The 22,288-nt window shown below is 38.6% G+C and overlaps 3 protein-coding genes across 3 annotated transcripts; 1 reads left to right on the top strand and 2 right to left on the bottom strand.

Annotated features, from left to right (window-relative positions):
• Positions 1-236: 236 nt before the first annotated feature.
• On the bottom strand, positions 237-15,097 carry LOC106129776 (uncharacterized). Its single transcript, XM_060950947.1, has 17 exons — positions 14,954-15,097; positions 14,012-14,239; positions 13,473-13,631; positions 12,945-13,169; positions 12,287-12,487; positions 11,791-11,950; positions 9,438-9,599; positions 8,597-8,724; positions 7,342-7,439; positions 6,990-7,115; positions 6,272-6,401; positions 5,713-5,863; positions 5,238-5,355; positions 3,085-3,232; positions 1,806-1,976; positions 496-602; positions 237-360 (listed from the first exon to the last, which is right to left on the bottom strand). Exons 1-17 carry the CDS (start codon positions 15,095-15,097, stop codon positions 273-275), a joined length of 2,544 nt encoding a protein of 847 aa, XP_060806930.1. The 3' UTR covers positions 237-272.
• A 727-nt stretch (positions 15,098-15,824) lies between these two features.
• On the top strand, positions 15,825-18,722 carry LOC106129792 (17-beta-hydroxysteroid dehydrogenase 13). The gene is made up of 6 exons (XM_060950345.1): positions 15,825-15,899; positions 15,977-16,114; positions 16,805-16,996; positions 17,294-17,423; positions 17,952-18,125; positions 18,509-18,722. The coding sequence occupies exons 2-6, from the start codon at positions 16,085-16,087 to the stop codon at positions 18,652-18,654; spliced, it is 672 nt and encodes a 223-aa protein (XP_060806328.1). The 5' UTR covers positions 15,825-15,899; positions 15,977-16,084; the 3' UTR covers positions 18,655-18,722.
• A 218-nt stretch (positions 18,723-18,940) lies between these two features.
• LOC106140117 (uncharacterized) lies at positions 18,941-20,747 on the bottom strand. The gene is made up of 2 exons (XM_060948950.1): positions 19,916-20,747; positions 18,941-19,080 (listed from the first exon to the last, which is right to left on the bottom strand). Exons 1-2 carry the CDS (start codon positions 20,682-20,684, stop codon positions 18,941-18,943), a joined length of 909 nt encoding a protein of 302 aa, XP_060804933.1. The 5' UTR covers positions 20,685-20,747.
• Positions 20,748-22,288: the final 1,541 nt, after the last annotated feature.

Genomic DNA, 22,288 nt, shown 5'->3' with positions numbered 1-22,288 from the left:
TGTAATATAAAAACGAACAAATTCAAATTATGTGGGAACAAATTCAAATTCAAAATATGATAAATTTATGTTCGCACAAGTAGGTAACAAAACAAAGCATCGTTGCGAACCTCTTTTTTTTGGGAGCCTGTTAAAAGCAATGTATAGTTAAATAGGAGAATTCAAGAAATACACAGGGATAGCGGCATGTCGAAACTTTCGTAATATTTAAAAAAAAAAGAGGCTGCTTATTTGTAACTAAATTTATTGCGAGTCAAAAAAGTGATTGCTTTTTAATTATCACATTTGCAGATTTCAGGTAGCTTGCCGACACAATACGGAGGGCTACACGTAGGCCCGCAAACCAGCCTCGTTTCCACACTGTAAAAAGAAAAAAAAAAAAAAAATATTATTCATTTATTAACTTTACACTGAGATGATGAGATACGAGTACTCGTAGCTACACGTTTCGTGGCACAGCAGAAAGTATATCTTTTCAAGAAAGTAAATACCTACCTGCCGCGTTTTATCAGCCGACCTGGTCGCTCCATGAGATCCACCACATAGTTAACTCGAATCAGACCAGCCGGAAAGGTCTCCTCTTTGTCGGGTTCATGTCCGTCCTATAAAAGATGAAAAACTTTAAAACGGAGAATCTGATATAAATATTATATAAGTGTGTAACTTGGAGATAATGATTAAATAATTTTTCATTAGTAAGTGCACCGATTTATATGTTCACTAACAATAAATTCTTACTATACTACGCTATATGCTAAACGTAACGCTTACACGGTAGATAGAGGTCTGTTGTGGGCCGACCGCCGCGTCGAGGCCGCAGCCCAATAAGAAATTGGATACTTAAAACTGTCTAAGCAAATCTCAAAAACTAAAATGAACTGTGTAAAGTTTTTACGGGTTCCAACTCTGGCACAGCGACTTCATTTCTACATACATAGTTACCTACATATTATCATGTCTATATCCTTTGCGGGGTAGACAGAGCCAACAGTTTTGAAAGGACTGATAAGTAGGCCACGTTCAGCTGTTTGGCTTAATGATAGAATTGAGTTCAAATATTGACAAGTTGCAAGCAATCGCCTAAAATAATTCCAAGTTTATAAGCTTATCCCTGAGTCGCCTTTTACTACATCCACGGGAACGAGACGGAGTGTTCGTATTCTTTTTTTATATAAGGTTGACTGGAAGAGATTGCATTAGCAATAAGTCCGCCTTTGTACCATCTCTATCGGTTTTATGTTGTTTTACTCTTATGGTGCAATAAAGAGTTTTATCTATCTATCTATATTGGTGCCGGGCGGGAACCACACGGCACATCATTCCTTAATAGATATAAGATATATTGGAAAATTCAGTTATAACTAGTACAATAGTCACTAGCGTATATTCCTACCTAGATTTCCCATTGCTAGGTACCTCGAAGCGAAATGCACGGGATGCCAACACAGCCTGCGAGCACCTTACATAGCAGGGCTACCTCTTACGTCTGTCCAAAACCGTCAACCCATCGTCTATCTCTTTAGAGCGCAATTGTATATGGGTATGGAAATTGACAGCCTATGTGGCTCAGCGGTAGTACCTACGCTTGTCTGTGACACCAGAGGTCCCGGGTTCGAATCCCGGCCAGGGCATGATGAGAAAAGAACATTTTCTGATTGTCCTGGGTCTTGGATGTTTATCTATATAAGTATTATATTATCAAATATAGTATCGTTGAGTTAGTATCTCGTAACACAAGTTTCGAACTTACTTCGAGGCTAACTCAATCAGTGTATTTATATTTAAATAAATTGTTAAGTCCTTACGGATTCCAACTCAGGCACAGCAACTTCGCACCAAGCTTTGGCACTGCTGCGGCGAATCAAGGCGCATGGTATGCCCACCCTGTCTGCTAGCACCTTGTATAGCAGGGCGCGCTCCAAGGCGCCTCCACAGCGCACCCAGCCCAAGCCTATCACTGAAGACTCCAATTCTGTCTTGAAATTATAAAAATGATAGACATGTGGTTCCGCCAAGCTGCCCTGGTATAACTAAAATGCCGTTATCTGCCAAATCCTTGTTTTAAGTAAAACGTCAAAAATGCGGTAAAAATTTAAACCGATGCCACTCATTAATGAGAACGCCTATTTATGACTTAAAGGTACCAAAAAGTCGTATATACAGATCTAAAGAGATTTTTTTCTTATTCCACTGGTAAAAAGTAGAAAATCGCCCTGATGTCAGATAGGTAACGGCATTTTAGTTATACCACGGCAGCAAGACGAACGAATCTTGATCAAATTAAGGACGTCCTGGTAAAGCCGCCGAGCTTGCATGAAGAGAGTTATGAATGTTGATGAAGCGAAGGAAGTCTCTGCAAGATCGTGGCAAGTGGAAAGTTTGTAGTCTCTGCCTACCCCTCCGGGAAAGAGGCGTGATTTTATGTATGTATGTGGTTCCGTGTGTTATCCATAATTTGTCTTCTTCCTCCTGGCGTTAGTCCCGTTCTATCCTCACCTATCTGAACAGGACGCCTCTTTGACCATGATCCAGAATTGGGTGGGTCGATTTTTACACGAACTAACTCCCATCTGACCAGCAGGTGCCCAGCAGCGGCGCAACTTGTGCTTACAACAAATCTTGAAAACCCAATCTTGGAAAAATATTGCCAACATAATGCTTAAGCATATTAAAAAAAAAAGTGGTATATCCACAATTTTTTACATACCTCACTTATCTGAGCAGGGCGCCTTTTTGACCATGATCCAGGATTTGATGAGTCGTTTTTTACACGAACTTACTCCCATCTGACCTTCGCAACTCTATGGTATATCCACAATTTCTTACGTTGGTACAAGTGATTTTTTTTTTCATAATAAATTTGTGTGCGCTTGGTTGACCTCAATCTGGCTGGTTATAAGCAAAATGAGGGCAAAGGTGGTGCACGCGATATCAAATACTTAGTGCCTATTTACTTTGCCTCGAAAATCCCCAAATTATTTGTACCTATCGGCGAAGAGAGAAGCGCGAAGGGATTCTTTCTAGAAGACGGAACCGTAACTAACGCTAGGATAATGATGAAAAAGAGTTATCAGGAATACCTACCATCAGCTCCGTCAGATGCATAGTGACTGTAGGCTTGCTGCAGTCCCTCTCTACGGTCAGGCCAGACATCTGTTCCGCCACAAACGCCGCTAACAACTGGGCTTTCTTCTTGAGCAATGACGAGACTTGCTTAATTCTCTCTCGACGTCTACGATATAATTGTTAAAGACTTGTAATGCCATGCCACCGTAGCGCGTAAACTATATCGCTGTTTCGCTTTTTATTATGACAGGAAAGAGGATAGCCATAGTTTTTCGCGCAATATTAAAATTAGGGCGTTAGCAGTGAAGCCCTTTGAAGATGGAACGAGAAGACTGTTCCTTAAACGTCGCACGGGAGAAAAGGTATGTTATCAAATCAGCTCATCTGTTTAAAAACAACAAATGGGATTTCCTCTTAATAAAGACGACACTTGTTTGAAGTTCTCTCGGCTTAATTACTAATAACCAGTAATAAGTTTGTGGAAAACATGCCAAACAGCTTCAAATTATTTTGACGATAGATATAAGTCAAAGGGGTTTGCTAGTAATCAAAGGTATTAATAAAGGACGAAATAAAAAAAAAATGTTATAAAATACCTATTTTCAAATATCCCAGCTCGCGTGTCCTTAGATCTGGTGAAAAAAATATATATAGTACTAGCTGTGCCCGCGACTTCGTCCGCGTGGAATAGTTATTTTGGGCATCATATTTATTTTTGCAAACATCCTCCTCGGCTTTATCAATTATAGCTGCTAATTGTTATGCGACTTGGCGACGACTTGGCCCACATCATAACCCGCGACCGAACGGAGACCGTATATATGCGTTTAGGGTGAGAGGTTGTGCGTTTGTGTGTTTGTTTGTGCAAACCAATGTTAGCATATATCTCCAAAACTACTGGTCCGATTTTAATAAATAAAAGGTCAGGCGGTCACGCGTATTAGAAAGAACGCTGGTTCGCCGTATTAAATGTTTCGCTGCAAATTGCTTATAACGACTATATCTCAAAACCTATTCGTCTGATTTATATACTGTAAATGGCAATTTTAGTCTACATGAAAAGCCGAAAGTAATAAACATATTTATTTGGATAAGGATTAATACTGAATTAAAGAAAATTGGTTTCAAAATAACTCATGTTTATAATGAAAAAATAATCTTAAAAAATGAACATAAAAGTGGTTATTGTAAGTAAACCTTAAGAGCAAAAGCAAAAAATGAGTACTTCACATCTTTAGTACATTGTTTTACTATATCTTTGTTGGTTTGCGCAGCGTTCGCGTGGAAAGCTCGCAGATGGCCGACTCATTCAACTTTCACCTGCATTTTCGACGTTTCCCGTAGGAAATCCGGGATAAAATGTAGCCTATAGCCTTCCTCGATAAATAGACTATCTAACAGTGAAAGAATTATTCAAATCGGTTCAGTAGTTTCTGAGATTAGCGCGTTTAAACAAACAAACAAACAAACAAACAAACAAACAAACAAAACAAACTCTTCAGCTTTATAATATTAGTATAGATTTTATATAGGTTTTTATATATAATGTTTTTTCTTCCAACTCATTGCCTAGCAGTGCGAATTTTACTTGATCAAAAGAGTCGAGCAGGTAAACGCGAATTTGTGTGTGATTTAATCAGCGCCATCTAGTGGTTACGCGTTGGCACTAATGCAATTCTATACAAATCCTTAATTTACTCAACGTATCACAACGAATAAATTCTCAATTAACCCTCAGGCCATTTGCACGATTAAAAAATTACCAATGGCCTGTGTATAAGTTATATAGATTCATTTTTCTGGGCCGGGCCAAAGGTTTCCATTCCTCTTGTTCCTCCTGGCTTTTAGTCACGCTTGCATCCTCATCACTCTGGAGAGGAGCCCGGGGTAAGCCCTTGACCATGGATCCTGGATTCGGTGAGTCAGGTTTTTACACGAAGCGATTCCCTTTGCAGGAGAACCTAACCCGTAGGTATTAGACCGATTATAGTTACAAATCCAGTTGCCTAAATGTGCAGGTTTCCTCTCCAGGCTTTCCCTCACCATTAGAGCATGGGTCAGTTATCAAACTAATGGGCAAAGGTTACCTAGTATTTAAATTGAACCTTGAAGAAAATAACGGTATTATTTACACTATGGATCATTGAGATCAAAAATTTAAAAACACTTACAGATCCGGGAACCAACTGCGCACTTTATCTACGTAAGAACGTAGGTTGTAATCATCAGGTAATACCGCTGGCCGCAGATTCTCACTGGACCCAACCATCTTTGATTCTGATTGGGGATCTGGTTAAAGAGTCGTAAAAAGCCATCTTAGGTAATTTACGATTAGGTAGATACCTATTTAAACCCTTAAATAACTTAGGTTTTAAATAACTAAACTTCAAAAGGAGATTCTAGAAACATTTTCATAAGATTACTTTCATATAAACTCAAATTGCACATAAATTTTGAGATCAAAATTCTAACAGACTTCAAGGCTTTTTTTATTTTTATAATAATTTTGAACAAACACAAAACTGAGTCATAGTGTTGTTTTGTATGTTTTACTCTTATGTTGCAATAAATAATTTATTATCCATCTATCTATCTTCTGCTTCTCGAGATGCAGCGTTCAAACATTTACAAAGAAATTAAACTCACAAGCGGAGGTAACTTCTGTACTGGACGCAATTTCCTCAGGTTTTTGAAAAACGCAGATGAAGACGGGATCATGGGGATGAACTATATGGCTCATCAGATTTTGAAGGGTCGGGAACGTACCACTCAGACGTTTCGGCACGTAGAACCCATCCTATTAGATATAGTAAGGTTTAAATTATATTGATGATGCTCAATTAGGCCTCTTCAGTCTAGAAATCTTCATAAAAACTGCAACGCAACTCAATTTATAGGTACTAGCTGTCCCGGCAAACGTATAGCTCTTGTAATTTCTAGTTAAAAAAAATGTTAAGGGTTGACAACCCGGCTTATCACTGAGGCGCATGAAAAATAGATGTTGGCCGATTCTCAGACCTACTCACAAAATTTCATGAGAATCGGTCGGAAGGCGTTTCAGAGGAGTACGGGAACGAACATTGTGACACGAGAATTTTATATATAAGATTACATAATCAATTTTGGTTTGGTGAGGAAAATAGTGATTTTAATAACCAGTCATTTATATTTACACAACCACAATTAAAAATCTATAAAAACGAACCTGTGTGAAATCATTGATGTCGAGTTTTCCACAAAAAGCGAATTTCGCTGAGGCGTGGTGACGAAAGATAGCCTCTAGTGCCGGCTCCCATGCGCTTACGCAGTATCGCGCTTGTTTATTCTCCACCATACTGCAATTGAGCAAATTTAGTAAAAAAAAGTCAAAATCTAAATCTAAATATTGACATAAAAAGATCACGTATTTATTTCTTCTGGGTATATAGAGTCAACAATCTTGAAAGGACCAAGGCCAAGTTCAGCTGTAGGTTTCATGATGGAATTAGTCATACACTGAATAAGGTCCCGTTTCAATAAATAAATAAATAAATATAGGTATACGGAACAGATAACACAGATTGTGTTAGCCTCGAAGCAAGTTCAAAACTTGTGTTACGCGATACTAACCCAAGGATACGATATATTATATAAAAAAAAAAATCCTACCTTCTTATATAAACAAATATCCAAGACCCAGGACAATCAGATAAAGTTCCCGAAAAGAGAAAGTGAATCCCGATTATTGGGAAGAATTTATAAAACTTGATCCTACACAGATAAGTATTTACTTGTACCTATTCAAACAAAATTACCGATATAATATAGGTATCTATTCTGCTGAATTTCCGCGGCTGTTTCTTAAAATTAATCTACCACCTTCGTAGAGTCTACCTAGTATGTATTGGAGGTAGTATTTTCTTTGTGGCCCACTGTATACTTACTATTGGACGGTGCCTAACTCCAAATAGACCTCGGCTCCTTCATCGTTCACGCTGCAAATTATCAAAGTGCAGAGAGCCGTCCGAAAGCCTATGTGTTCTGTTCTAAGATTATTTGACACGACCTGTAAATTGAACTGTTCCTATCAATTCAACAAAGTAATTCCCAGCTTACAAGAACGCCAAGAAAACTGATAAATTGGCCCATAATTTGAACCGTAAATATGCGAACAGACCAAGAACAAAAAGGTTAACTGGTAGACAATTAGCATTAATTTTAACTTTTTGTCTTAAGATTGTGGGTAATCAGCGTAAAGAAATAAATAAAAGACGGTATAAAGCAATACTTATCTCTTCCCCGTTCTTCAAAGTGAAGAGTTCCCGGGCCACATCCTCACGCATAAGACCACAAAGAACTGTACACGTCATCATCTTTAGAAACACGTCAGTGCGCTGAAAATAAATGTTTAACATACATACATAAAATCACGCCTCTTTCCCGGAGGGGCAGGCAGAGACTACATCTTTCCACTTGCCATGATCTCTGCATACTTCCTTCGCTTCATCCACATTCATAACTCTCTTCATGCAAGCTCAGCGGTTTCGGGTATTCTTGACCTGACCCTTTGCCAGGACGTCCTTAATTTGATCAAGAATGAAATGTTTAATAAAAGATATACTGGCGAAAATCTCAAAAAATTAAATTTGAATAAATTAATTGCTTCTCATATCATGGTAGTTCATTATCACCATCTCAACTAGATCCCGAAAGGGCATGTATGGGTATACACTTGGTTATAGGACTTCGTACGGTCTCCCCTGCACACCCCGGGAACCCTATACGGCCTTTGGACTTTTGCCTCTTAAAGTCTTAATTAAGGCTGTAGTTGTTCTATGGGCTTTTTTCATTATCTCTCGTCGTCTCTCTTACCTGTAACGTTTACTTAAACGTCACAACCAATATCTCGACTTTTTTCTCCTATCACCGTAAGGAGACTCCGACTTGACAGAAATAATAATGAGGCGTTTAGGTAAAACTTCGAAGATGAGAGACGAGATTTAAAGATCCATACAATAACTACAACCTTTATAATCGGACTAGTTAAACAATATATAAGAGGTCGTGGGTTTAGCTATAGACACGACACCCAGCAAGTAGCCGACAGAGGATAGCGAGCTACTTAACTTGGTGAGCGCTGTAGTAGTCCAAAGGGGAAGTCCCGGGGCGCGTGGGCCCGTTTATTATATACTAGCTGTGCCCGCGACTTCGTCCGCGTGGAATAGTTATACTGGACGCCCTCAAGGGTGAATAATTTACCCCGTTTTTTTTTCACATTTTCCATTATTTCTTCGCTCTTAATAGTTGCAGCGTGATGTTATATAGCCTAAAACCTTCCTCGATAAATGGTCGATTCAACACAAAAATAATTTTCAATTCGAACCAGTAGTTCCTGAGATTAGCGCGTTCAAACAAATAAACAAACAAACTTTTCAGCTTTATAATATTAGTATAGATATTGCGGCTCCCGGGCTGTGAAAAGGTGCGCAGGAGACACCGAAGCGGCAAGACATCGCAACTTATCTTGGTAAAACGACTCTCAAGTACTAACCAAAAGTATATTGATCAACTCCTGAATAAAATCCATGGTGAGCATCGCACTGATTGTATGTTCATAGCTCTGAAGGTTGATGTAACATTGTACCGCCATGCGCTGGGCCTCCACGGGCACATCTTTAGCTGTTCAGTAGAAAATATAGTGTTTGAAAAGAACCACACCATATATGGATGTTGTAAAAGGCGACTAAGGGATAGGCTTATAAACTTGGGATTCCTGTTTCAGGCGACGGGTTAGAAACCTGCCATTATTTGACTCTAAATTCTATCATTAAGAACAACATACTTGTGTGTTAGGTACTATTTGAATCTCTATCATGAAGCCATACAGCTGAACGTGGCCTTTCAGTCTTTTTAACACTATAGGCTCTGTCTACCCCGCAATGGATATAGACGTGACGTGACGTATATATGTTTGTGTGTTAGTATCTATTGGGATTCGCTCTTTTGAGAACCAATATTATCTCATCTGACTTCCGCAACGTTTGCACCTAACAAATATTGAATCATGGTAAAAGTTGTACTAGATAAATGTGCTTATTCCCTAAGTCGCCTTTTACGAAATCCATGGAAATGTTTGTTTGCTGTGTGTTTGGTTCCCGGCACTAATATAAAAAAGAATAGGACCATTCCATTTCTTTCCCATGGATGTCAGAAAAGGCGGCTAAGTGATAGGCTTATAAACATGTGATACTTCTTTTAGGCGATGGGCTAGCAACCTGTCACTATTTGAATCTCAATTGTATCATCAAGCCAAAAAGTTGAACTTGGCCTATCAGTAAGAGTAGGTATAGGTTTCACGTAAGCTATCAGAAAGATGAAAATTAATGACTCACCTTTCTTGTTGATGTTCCTCAAAGTTGCGAACGTCTTGGGCTCTACCAACGCGAATGCGGCCTTCGGAACGCTACCGTTTGTAGGACTGCATAGTGCACACAGCGCTTTCAAAGCGTTCAGGCGGACGTAGAACCAAGGCATGTTTTCGTCGCTTAGGATAGCTGTTAATGAATAGAATCGATTTATTTTCAAAATTGGATACAAGGTATCACTTATTGACGTCACATAACTTAATTCTAATTATAACTAATACCGCTTCCAAAGCGCATGTGTAGAAGAAGCGGCGGAACAAACTACACTGCAGCATTTTCATCGGACGTCAATTTACAAATATGGATCTCTTAAATCTAAATCGCGGACGAATGCACATTGTCTACATTAAAAAACATGAATGAATGTAGACAGAATGAAGATGATGTCCTAATATATCATTTATAATATTCATAACACTAATTCAAATTCAAATTCAAATTCAAACTTTTATTTGCATAATATGAGTACAACAAGGTCTTAAATATTATGTATAACAGATCTTCATATTTACCCTTTCGGGTGTTGCAAACATTTTTATGTATTAGTAGACATACAAACTTATACATACTTAGTATCACATTATAATTTTAAATCTAATTAGAATTGTTTAAACCTAGTATTGCACAATTTATATTTATCTGTTAATAGGTGCTTATTTATTATTATTGTAAATATTTATAATGTTCTAATGTTTTCAAGTTTACAATGTAAAAATATTATAATCCTACTACTTATTTAAATTAAGGTACTCATCTATAGAATAAAAATTGTTTTGAAGAAGCATAGACTAAATTTTTTTATTAAAGTGAGTTAATTTATTTTCATTTTTTATAGAATTTGGTAGTTTATTATAAATTTTTATTCCCATATGAAATGGGCTTTGGTGGAGCATTTTTATTCTTGCAGGTTGAATGCATAAGTTATTTTTATTTCTTGTGTGATATGTATGCACTGTTGCCATATCTACCAACTTTTAGGTAGATCTACCAACTTTGCCCTCAGTCTACCTGTCTACCAACCTAAGCCTCAAATCTACCTATTTTTCAAGCTATTTTAGAGATATTTTAAAGCCGCGGGAAATTTAAAATATTGTCACGTGTCTCAATTTGTCGCTGAGAACGAGCATGAGGCCGCACCTTACGATTGACAGTTGACATTGATACAACAATACCGCGTAAACCGCGTTTGAAGCATTCAAGCTGTTTGTTAGCATTACATCAAATCAAAATATTGAGTTGAATTTGATGTAGTAATTGTGATATTGTTTGTTTTTGTCTAATTTTGTTAGTTACTACAGAGTTGTGAGTGAGTTGTTGTTATCTACTTCTGAATCTAGCAACCTAGAGTCTATCTCAAAGAGTAATGGATTCTAATAGCAGCGATGCCCATGATAGTGGGGGAGAAGGTGTACGGAGTCAAAGGTCAGACCCTCCACCACGAAAGGCCAGAAAAAGGCACTATGATCAAAAATATATCAAGTAGAGATATACAAGGAGAGTGTGGAGGGAAAGGTCGGAGTGGGAAGACCTAGACGAACGTATCTTGATCAAATTAAGGACGTCTTGGTAAAGGGTCAGTTTAAAAGTACCCGAAACCGCCGAGCTTGCATGAAGAGAGTTATGAATGTGGATGAAGCGAATGAAATATGCAGAGATCGTGGCAAGTGGAAAGAGGTAGTCTCTGCCTACCCCTCCGGGAAAGAGGCGTGATTTTATGTATATATCAAGTCATCAGGGAAAAAAAGGAATATGCAGGTTGGCCACAAGGTAGTAGGAAGGGGGATGAATATTTTTATTGTAAAGCATGCAAGTGTGATCTTAAATGCGCTGGTGGAAGATGTATTATATAAAATTATTATTATTTATGTGTTTTTAATTAAAAAACCTATTAAATTAAGAGGCGTGATTTTATGTATGTATTAAATTAAGGTGGTAGATCTACCTATTTTTAATCTTGGATTCAACCAACTTCTACCGGTTTTCGGCACATATTCTACTAATTTTCTAAAATTAGGGTTGGCAACACTGTATGTATGTGTATCTTTTATTTGAGTATATAAATGCTTATTTTTGTGTACAAATTGACTATTGACTATGTAATTACACGAAGTTACACAAGTCTAGCGCTCTTACTTGGAGAACTAAATATGGATTGGATCATAGTTGTGGTATTTTTTGTATGAAAGTACTTAGTCCCTTAGTGGTACACACATACATATAAATAATCACGCCTATATCCCTTGCGGGGTAAACAGGGGCAACAGTTTTCAAAAGACTGATATGAAGAAGAGAAGAAGAGAGAACTCCCCAGAAGAGTTACCTGAAAGAGAGTCGATCACATTGGTTTCAGCTATTCTATTGGCAGATGTAAACAACTTGGTCATATTGGCGACACCCAGAGCAGCATCGGCTATCAGATCCAAGTTGTTGCCCATCAGTTGATTGCAGAAGACCAAGTCTGTGTTCGTTTGATGCAAGGCCTGAAGGATGGTTTAAAGTGGACAGGTTGAGGAATAGCAATTAAAAAGCTAAAGTTTCCAGTACCGATTCTTGTGAAAATTCAACTGTACCTACTCCAAGCAAAAATGTGGAAAAGAATACCTATATTTGAATTAAAAAGAGTTTACTGCCTTCAAGTTTCCAATAGATTCAGGACACGTTTAGAAGCATGACTTGATTACTTTGCTCTAATTTTACCTCTGCAATTGTATGTTAAACACTTTACCCAACATATCCTAAAGAAAAATTAAACACTTGAACAACATCATTTTCCTTTTAATTTGCTAAATTATTTAGTTTCTACCACAAGTACTCACGTCTCTCCCGTTAGATGTAAAAGACATTTTCGTAAGGACAGCAAAACAGTTAGGCTTCATGGTAGGCACAGCAGAATCCAGATAAGCCAACAATCTGAGAATACACCCAGACTGGTACAGATGTGCCGAATTCTCTTCTGTTTCAGCGTAATTCCTTAGAACGCTGAGAACTTGGGCGTGAACGTCGCGGAAGTCATATGTCTAGAAGAAAGGAATACCTAATGGTAAGTGGAGAATTGGCATATCGGCATGTATACAATGCCTAATATCTATCTTTGATATATGATGTTAGCGTGAATCTGTGACAGACAAAGTTTAGTGCCAGCCCCGTGTTTAATCGGTACTGTAAAATAGTACTATACTAAACCACTAACATATCTACCAGTACACCTATTTGTTTTCTTTGAATGTCGTTAGCGGCGTCAAAGTGGAAATAAACATCAACTAAATTGAAATTTTCCCTTTAACAGGATCATGCAGGTTACACGAGTTCCAACATGACGGACTATATGTCGGTTGTGACATAGAGTCAGTCGCGTTAAATGCAGGCCTTTAGAACATGATGATATGACTCTCTGAAAGATAGAGAGTGCAAAGCCGGTATAAATAACAGAAACATAATGAACAGAGGCAAAAGAGACAGAGTACCAATTCTCACCTCCAACACATCACAAAGATCCAGCACCCCCGTAGACAATCTAAAGGTTTGTTGCACTGCATTGTCTTTATAGCGGCAGATCAGCTGGTCCACCGTTCTGAGGGCCGACTGCTGAATAGCCAAGTATTTACTTCGCATCAACTTAAGCAGTGGCGGCCAGGTGAACTGCTGGTTTTTAGTCACTTCAGCGGCGCAGACTGGGTCGTTCAACAGATTGCTAAGTATCTGTGATAAGTAAGATTTACTTCTAAGTAAGATTGTCGGGAATACCTCGCCAATTGTGGATACCTCTGATACTGTCTTTATGAGTCCAGCTATACTTTGAAGCTAACTAAGGAGAATATAATCTCAAATCACGCATTGATGATAAGGGAAACCTTTACTCGGGACCATATCACAAAAAAAAACTGTTACTTAACTTATGTACACGGTACAGTATAAAACAGATCCTAGGTCTCGAATTTCGGTCATGAGAATATGACAAGAAGAATTTGAATTACAAACTAATAAAGAACTAAGTCCACTAACTTGTAAGCAATTCCTTTGGACGTCCGGATCGTGGTTCTTCATTCTGCCGAACAGAGCAGCCAGGACATTAGCAGAGACCAACTGCTCACATCCCAGTGGTTCTCTCGTCAGCTCTGCTAAGACCAGGGATGAGAATTCCAAAACGAACACATCTTCCATCTGAAAATGAGATCAGTCATACTTCCTACTATTTATGTAGTAAGTAACAATAATTATTAGGTCAATTGCGGTCTAAATCCAGCGACTGCTTACGGCTAAGATAATGAACAAAAGCACCTACTAAAGAAACTTAAGGGAATTAGATAAAATTGAATTCGGAAATAATTTGAAATCTGTGGAAGATAATATTCCGTTTTTAGGGCATGACGATGAGCGTGCATAAATAATTTAATCTAATTTATATCAAACGTCTTTTAACCTTGAAGAAAAGTATCTGTATCTGTCAGATATTAAATCGAAACCTTTAAAAGAAGCCGTAACAAAGTTGACCCACCTACGTGAGCTTTACCTCTTACAATGTTATTTTAATCGATTAGTACCTTGGCCATCATAAAAGCAATCTTCCTCAAATTCTGAGGGTTCTTCAAGACCTGTTCTGGCCCTCTCGGCAACTGGCACAGCTGAGCTAAGGCCTTCAGAGCAAACCTCTTTATATTCAACTCGTTATGCTCCACATGGGGAAGGATGAACCCGATTGCATTCAAGTTGAATAATACGAAGCGGTTTTGCGTATCTTGCGCAGAGAATTTCGTTATTGCCCGAAGTGTCTGGAATAAACAAAATAGAAAAATATGCTATAAGCCTTTTCCTCTCTCTATGTCTATTCAATACCAAGATAATGGATTAAACATAACGGTCTCACTCAAGATTGGATTGACGCACCTAACGATCGGACGTAAACGGACTAAAAATCGAAACTAAACCTTAACGAGCAGTATTGATACCTAAGTTAAAAAGTTAACTACGCCATATGCTACGTCAACGAACTTGCTACGATGCTCGTGCTACGAAATTCATACAAACTACGAAATGCCTATCTGCACCTACAAACGAATTTGAAGTAGGTACCTAGTTACTTAGTTGATAATTTTTTACCAATCGCTTATTATTTATTTAAACTTCATTGCACAAAATACAAATGTATAGCACATTAACGGCCTCTGTGGCGCATCAGTAGTACGCTTGTCTGTGACACCGAAGGTCCCCGGGTTCGAATCCCGGTCAGGGCATGATAAGAAAAGAACTTTTTCTGATTGGCCTGGGTCTTGGATGTTTATCTATATAAGTATTTATTATAAAATATAGTACCTATCGTTGAGTTAGTATCTCGTACCACAAGTCTCGAACTTACTTCGAGTCTAACTCAATCTGTGTAATTTGTCCTGTATATATTTATTATTTATTTATTATTGTCGGACTTAATGCTAGAAGCATTATCTATTCTTATTACCTACATACATAAACAAAAAAAAAAGTAATACCTGACATAGTATTTCAGGTTCTGTTGACTCTAAAAGAAGTACTGAAGTGTGAGCACTCTCCGGAGTGATGGTGTAAGGATGGAAAGTGAAGTCTTTCTTCTCGGCTGACCGGTTCTCTCTCTCTTTTTGCAGTGGTTTTGCCATTATTGTATCGTATTATGAGTTAATACTGGATAAACGTATAAAATCTACAATATTTATTTAAGTTCTATTCTATCAATGTTTTTGATACTTTGACAAAATGACACTTTGAATTTAAACTTAATTTTGCTATAATAAAACAAGACTTTGTTATCTATGACAATGCAAACCTCATTGAATTCTCGGGGAAATTCAAAATACTCATTTGTCAATTTGCACTGCATTTGCCAGTGACATTTCAAACTATGCGTGCGTTTTTATGATAATTTTATCTTTATGCCTGTAAAAAGCATTTTTACTCGTTCCATAGGGAACTTGGCTAGGAGATTTAGGGCTGCGCAGGAGGTGTGGATACTGCCCTGGTGGGGTAGTGGGGGGTTGGCCAATGTACCCCTTTGGGCTTTGGATACTTTGGTATTGGTGGCCAAGTTGATTTCCACGTGTGCTGTGGCGGTTATAAGGGTAGTGATCCCGCCTGTTAAGAAGAGCCTTTATGGAGAAACTATTTTAGTAAGTACTGTACAATTTTCTATGTCCGTTAAGTAAAAATTTTACGAAAAAGTGGTCGTGATACTTACGACGCTACGCTTATCTTCGGTTAGATTAAAATTAAGGTAACTAGGTAGTAAATCTGTCCTCGCATTAAGAACACGATTTCTAGTAAATAAGTGTAGGTGCAGTGTTATTCCGTTCCTTTGGGAATTTCGGGGAATGACGGAATTCACCGAATTTCAGCCTTCCAAGGTGTTCTCCTAGTCATAATAACACAAATAATATTGCTGTGTCTCCTACACAGTGGTTCAAAGTAAGACAAACAAAAGCAGGTATGAGAGGCATTAAACCTTTATAACAAAGATGTGTGATATCTGACCTGTTTAACAGATAACTGGTGCAGGCAATGGTATCGGTCGGGAGCTGGCGATTCAGTTAGCCGAGCTCGGCGCTACCGTGATCTGCTGGGACAGCGACTCGAGGCGGAACAACGCTGTCATGGACGAGATCAGAAGGAAAGATGGAGAGGTAATTGTTTTGATTCTACTTACTAGATTGCTAAAAACGATACAAAAACACGACGAAAAAGTTTTACGATATCGTTAAAAGTTCGCGAAGCTAGGATACGAGTGAGCTGCACTTGAGCGAATAATGCTACATGTGGTGAAAGCAAAACTACGAGCTAGCTAAGCTGGAGCTACAAAAGGTACGAGTCTCGATTGCAAGCTACGCTGATTGTAATGTTTCGAACGAATCATACAATTACTACCATCATTTCACTAGCCCATTAAAATTCATCATAAATATCAAAACCACAATAAAACTTTATTTACTTACTTATTATATTATAGTTAATTACAATAATTATATTTGGGTCTGCCCTGTAAAACAATATAATGGACTAACTATGTTGCCCGGGACTCCGTTCACTATATAAATTCACTAACAATTTTCATACATAGGTACCTACTAGAAGCTGACCCCATTTAAATGGGTGTGTGAAGGATTTTTTTTATACTTACCAGTTTTTAAGTCGGACCAAGCCGAATCCGAGAAAGCCGCATCTAAATCGCGGCAAGTTTTCGCGTGATGCGAGAAGGTACAGATAGAAATTCTAAAGATCACATTTTTGGCTTCTGTTGGTCTTGTATAGATCCTTTCCTTTCAATTTCGGTACGGTTGCAACAATTTCATAAAATTTTGGGATTGTTTACTCAGTGCCTTGGCTACACGGTAGACGTGACGGCTAGGGAGCAAGTCTGCGCTATGGCGGCCGCCATGCGCAGGAGAGTCACCGACGTCACCATGCTCATATCCAACGCCGGGGCCCTCAAGTGCGCCCCGCTGATGAGCCTCAAGCCGGAGTCTATCGTGAAGTTGGTCGAGATCAACTTGCTTGCACATTTTTGGGTAAGTTCTTCTATTATCTATCTTCTTATATCTTAAAATTTTAATATAGCCACTTCGACACAGATTCTCTCTCTTTTTCTTGCTGCCCGTCTCACAAAGTCTAGAAGACCTTTTTGGACGACTTTGTACGCATAACGGGCGTCCTGCTTGTCTTGTCCGTAACGGCAAATTCGTTTACGAGAGTAAGAAGGTACTCATTTTCTCCAATCGTGGTGATAGGTCGACCCTGGGCTCCTTGCCCGAGATTGCAACTAGGATAATGCCCGGAATATTATAATAATCTTTTTTTACTTACAGCTGATCCAAGCATTCCTCCCAAGCATGGTGGAGAGGAGACATGGACACATAGTGGCCATAAACTCCAGTGCGGGGTTGATACCATGCGCTGATATGATACCGTACAGCGCTGCTAAATATGGACTAAGAGGTAAGAATTAATACGATAATGACTTATACGCCATCGCTAGCGTAGTAATGAATTATGGAAAATTCCACGGGGACAAAATTTTATTCGAGATAAAAGCAGAGACCTTGCAAACACCACTCTCGAACTTTCTTTGAGCATATGTGTGCTAACAAGTACTTTTGTAACTGCTTTTAATTCTTGACCACTTTTAAACGTGAACGAGCTGCTGTAACTGAGCTTAACATGTGGCTACCCGTCACCGCGTTGCAGAACAATCGAAGCTTCGACGACTATGCTGCTCAACATCTCCGTCACTTTTCCGCGTATTCCATTGCAACGATGGAATTGTGCGACGCGTGTTTTTTTAAATTTTTTACCTACTCAAAAATGGCTCCATATTTCACTGATAAAAGTTGCCAAACCGAGGCTTTTACTCCTGGCGTATCGGTTACATCCTCACCTTTAGAGGTGCGATTTTTACGTGAAGCTTTTACATCTGCAACCATTGCAGGATAAATTAACTAAATTCACACCTATTTATGTTTCCAGGCTTAATGGAATCTATCAGCGAGGAACTGCGCCTGGATACGTGGACTAAGAACATTAACACGACGTCGGTATACATGTCCGCGGTGTCCACGGGGATCTGCCCCACCACACACCGGTTCACGTCCTGGCACAAGGAGGTGACGGCCCAAGAAGCAGCTAAGATTATTATAGATGGTAAGATGTTTTTAGGACTATAAAAAAATTTGCAGCGTGACTATGAAAGAAACTAAAAGCACCCTTTCTTGACCCCTGCAAAATCTTAAGCCTTCAACAGTCCAAATGAGTAAACCACTTAAGTGTCCCTTTAGTTTATACACTAGGAAGTCTGAAGATACTGTTGCAGTACCGTGTCGATTAAGTATTTATTAACCCCAACCTTGATAACGGATACCTAACCTAAGCTTAATGTCCGAGAGAGACGAAAAGGAGAGGCAGGAGTAGTTGATAATTCGCCCGAATGACGTCACTAGAAAGAAATTTATATAATTTTTGTTGTCCATTTAAGTCTGCCGCGCTTTCTTAATTCACCTGTTTTAATTTTATTTATTCTTTTACAGGAATCCGCAAGAACCACAAAACAATCTGTATACCTTGGTTCATGAAATTTCTCATGGACTTTTTGAACCTTCTCCCGTACCGCATAAGGATCATTTTCACCGATTTCTTCAACTTCAGTCACAGAGGCTGGTTTTGTTACTGTTAAATGATGTTTCTTAGATTAATTTGTATTTTTATGCTTATGTTTAACTATATAAATGAAGGCTTATTGTTTAGGTGTTGTTGGAATAAACTAATTAAAACAAAAACTATTTTTAATTAAAAGCATTTATGTTTTATCAAGTCAAGACTGCTATAACTGCAGCCACATCTATCACATATAGTTATATCATTATGATCAGTCATATGGTTATCTAAAGCTTTGGAATTATTAAAATTTCTACTACAGATACAACACTTATAAGTCTTAGTTTCATGCTGACTCATATGTCTTATAAGTGATGCGTGGGTTGCAAAACAGCGGCCACAAGATTCGCAAAGGTGTTTTGTTGGTTCCGGCATTGAAGTATGACCTTTAACATGGCGGTACATCTCATTATGATCAGCAGACGTGAACTTGCATACTTTGCATCTGAAAAGAGAACATGTATATTTTATAGAACTATTAACTTGGCTTCGCACAGGTACATCATGTATAAATAGAGTGACACCTTTAAGATTAAGAGCATCAGTGGTTGAATCGAATTGGTAAGGTGCCCAATTAAAATGCATGATTCATATAGAGCCACAAGTACAAACCCCAACTGAAGCATGTTGCAAATGACAATTTTTGTTATCAATTATGTACATTAAATTGAATACTCTTTTGTAACCTTTACTCTTAATAAACTTTAACCAATATCTACTTATGCAACCAACATGCTTAAATTTAATAGTAAAAGTAGCAAACTTAAAGATGAATTATTTATATGATTGAAAATTTTAATATTTCAGACAAAAAATTTAAAATTGATAATATGTTTAATCTTTTGTCATAAGAAATTGCATTGATAAGATAAATCAGAAATTAAAATAATGGTTAGACAATGTTTTTATTAGATCATAAAAATTTATAATCCACTCACTACATTTCATGATTTAACTTAAAAGATATTCAATGAAAGACAAAATTAAATTAAATTACATTGCGAATATTTCTTACCTATACATGACATCTTTTGTCTGGTCATGTTTCTTCCTATGCTCAGACAAAGCGTTGTCACCCCTGAATGTATGACCACATACATCACACATCCTCTCTTCAGCCTTTGTTACGTGTTGTTTAGCGTGCCTATAAAGTTCTAACCTTTGTTTATACAACCCACCGCATTGCTTACATCGATATACACAGCCCATTGCGGGCCCACAGTCAACGACACATGTCCTTTGATGCTGCACGTATTTCTCTATACATGTAAATTGCTTACCACAATTACAGGTTAAAGATGTGTTATGAACCACACTGTGTTGAAGCATTTGCTGCCTCGAATCAAATAGAATATGACAGTTTGTACAAGTTCTAGAAGCATTATCACAGGAACTCACATGCTGCGACAGTTTATGAACACTATCAAACTTCATAGCACAAGCAAAACAAACTAGCTTTTCAACGTTCTTTAGTTTAATTTTCGGTTCTGTTTCCTTCATCAAAATCTCATTAACAACGTCTGCTTCAGAATCTAATACGTCTATTTCCATGTTGATATGCTTTTCCAGCTTGCAAGACTCTTTTTTCTTAGGTGTTACTGGCTTGGAAACTTTCGACTTAGATTCCAATGCGTTCTCGTTCCTGTCTAACAAATTCACTATAGACGGTATATCTTCTTTGCCTAAATTATTTAAATATTCTTCTATATTTGCAGTGTTATTTAAAAATTCAAGTAACGAATCTGAATTGTACTCTGAATCTGGTAATGGTTGAATCGGAGTTTTCTCTGAGGGTTTTTTAGTCTTTTCTTCGATCGTAGACTCCAGCCAGTCTTGAGAACATCTAGCATTGAGTTGGAAATTGTAGAAATCACTTAGTTTGGATACACAGGCTGAGCAAATTACTTTGGGTAACTCATCGTCTGGAGTAATCGAAATTGCAAGGCATGATTTCAGGTGAAGGTGTATAGTGGGGTCTCCAAGAATATTAACGTGATCTGATTCCACGTCTAAGCAAATTCGGCAACAGTTATGAACATCGTCACACATTGTGTTTCAAGTATTTGTAAATTAAAAGAACAACAAAGAGGAAAGAGGCGTGATTTTATGTAAAAGAACAACATTCAAATAAGAAAAACAACAAACAAGTCAACCGGCGAAAACTTTTGCAACTTGTTTGACACTGAGTGACAGGACTGGTTATTCCCTTGATGACAGTTTTCGTCGAAAAACAATCGATTTTGTATTCAATACCGTAGTGGTAAGAAATTATTGGTTTTGATATTTTTGACTTTTTTTAATTGACCGTTTTGACAACTTCACTGTAGTGTTGCCAGACTATCGATAGTAGACTATCGATAGCTTACCCTTGAAAATCATTTTATAATATCGTCAGCAATGTTGAATCAAAATTATGGATAAAATGCATAGGTACTATCTTTTAATCTCGAAACAAAAACAGAGCAGATAAGCTAGCACACACTTTGTTTTTCTTCGTTACCAGACCTTGTGGTTCCCAGCACCAACTTAAAAAATAATAGGAACACTCCATCTCTTTCCCGTGGATGTCGAACAAGGTGACTAAGGAATAGGCTTACAACTTGGGACTCTTCCTATAGGGGAATGGGCCAACAACCTGTCACTACTTAAATCTCAATTCAATCATTAAGACTAACAGCTGAACGTGGCTTGTCAGTCTTTCAAGACTGTTGGCTCTGTCTAAGCCGCAAGGGATATGATTATATGTATGAATGAATGAATGAACCAGACTTTGTTTTCAAATGTTCAAAATTCTGCTTATTTACAATGGACAGAGTTTCATACCTCTAATAAGGTTTGTATATTGTATTGCAATAAATAAAGATCTGTAGCGGGAGCGATGATTCGGCTCGACCGCCACCAAAGGGAAGATCTTCCGCCAGGCTAGGTGTTATGCCTGGGGAACCGCGGCTCCGACGGTGTTGTGTCGGAGGTTGTATATATAGCTCCAATCCGTGAAATCGCTGAAATCGCGTCTTAGATTCTTCGCTGCTATTGGTTGAGCGCGTCATTTTCTTCGCGATGATTGACAGTAGTTGTTTGATTTGATGTTTGTGGCGAGTGGCGTAGAGATGTCGCCACAGTACTCCCCCCCAAGACCGGAGGTCTGAAGTCTTGATCTTGCTGTGCAATCTGTGCTTCGGTAGCTTGCAAGTGCCAGTTGTCTTCCAGTGAGTCGGAAGTTGCTCGAAGTCCTAGTGAGTCAGGAGTGAGCCGTAGCGTTGCTCGTAGTCTGCGGTGAGTCGAGACAGTAGAGAGCGAAGTCGACTTGTTGGCGCCGGTAGATATCGTGCAGAGCTGCCACGCTGGAGAGTAGAGCGGCCGTCGAAGAGATCCAGGTGTGGGCTGCGGTAGATACGTTGGTCGCTGAAGTCGAAGAGAGTGAGTGCGGGTGGAGACAGGACCAGGAAGCTCGGTGAGTCGGCTGCGATGGACCTGCTGCGATACCCAGTTGCTGGCTTGCTGTGAGACTGCTTGCAGAGTGAGAGGAGTGATGATGGTACGGATTGGAGTTGATGAAGAAGGTTGCTTCCAATCACGTCGGGGTCACCAATGTAGCGGGAGCGATGATTCGGCTCGACCGCCACCAAAGGGAAGATCTTCCGCCAGGCTAG

The sequence above is a fragment of the Amyelois transitella genome, chromosome 3, assembly GCF_032362555.1.
Source record: "Amyelois transitella isolate CPQ chromosome 3, ilAmyTran1.1, whole genome shotgun sequence".
Classification (NCBI taxonomy): domain Eukaryota; kingdom Metazoa; phylum Arthropoda; class Insecta; order Lepidoptera; family Pyralidae; genus Amyelois; species Amyelois transitella.
This window is presented reverse-complemented; position numbering and strand designations above follow the sequence as displayed.

Coding starts and splice junctions, on each gene's coding strand:
- LOC106129776 (XM_060950947.1), bottom strand. CDS start 15,097: ATGGCAAAACCACTGCAAAAAGAGAGAGAGAACCGGTCAGCCGAGAAG. Junction 5,864..6,271: donor ACATCAATGATTTCACACAG/GTTCGTTTTTAT, acceptor TATATCTAATAG/GATGGGTTCTACGTGCCGAA. Junction 5,356..5,712: donor TACAGAAGTTACCTCCGCTT/GTGAGTTTAATT, acceptor CTCTTTAACCAG/ATCCCCAATCAGAATCAAAG.
- LOC106129792 (XM_060950345.1), top strand. CDS start 16,085: ATGGACGAGATCAGAAGGAAAGATGGAGAG. Junction 16,115..16,804: donor TCAGAAGGAAAGATGGAGAG/GTAATTGTTTTG, acceptor TTGTTTACTCAG/TGCCTTGGCTACACGGTAGA. Junction 16,997..17,293: donor ACTTGCTTGCACATTTTTGG/GTAAGTTCTTCT, acceptor TTTTACTTACAG/CTGATCCAAGCATTCCTCCC.
- LOC106140117 (XM_060948950.1), bottom strand. CDS start 20,684: ATGTGTGACGATGTTCATAACTGTTGCCGAATTTGCTTAGACGTGGAA. Junction 19,081..19,915: donor ATCTTTAACCTGTAATTGTG/GTAAGCAATTTA, acceptor TTCTCTTTTCAG/ATGCAAAGTATGCAAGTTCA.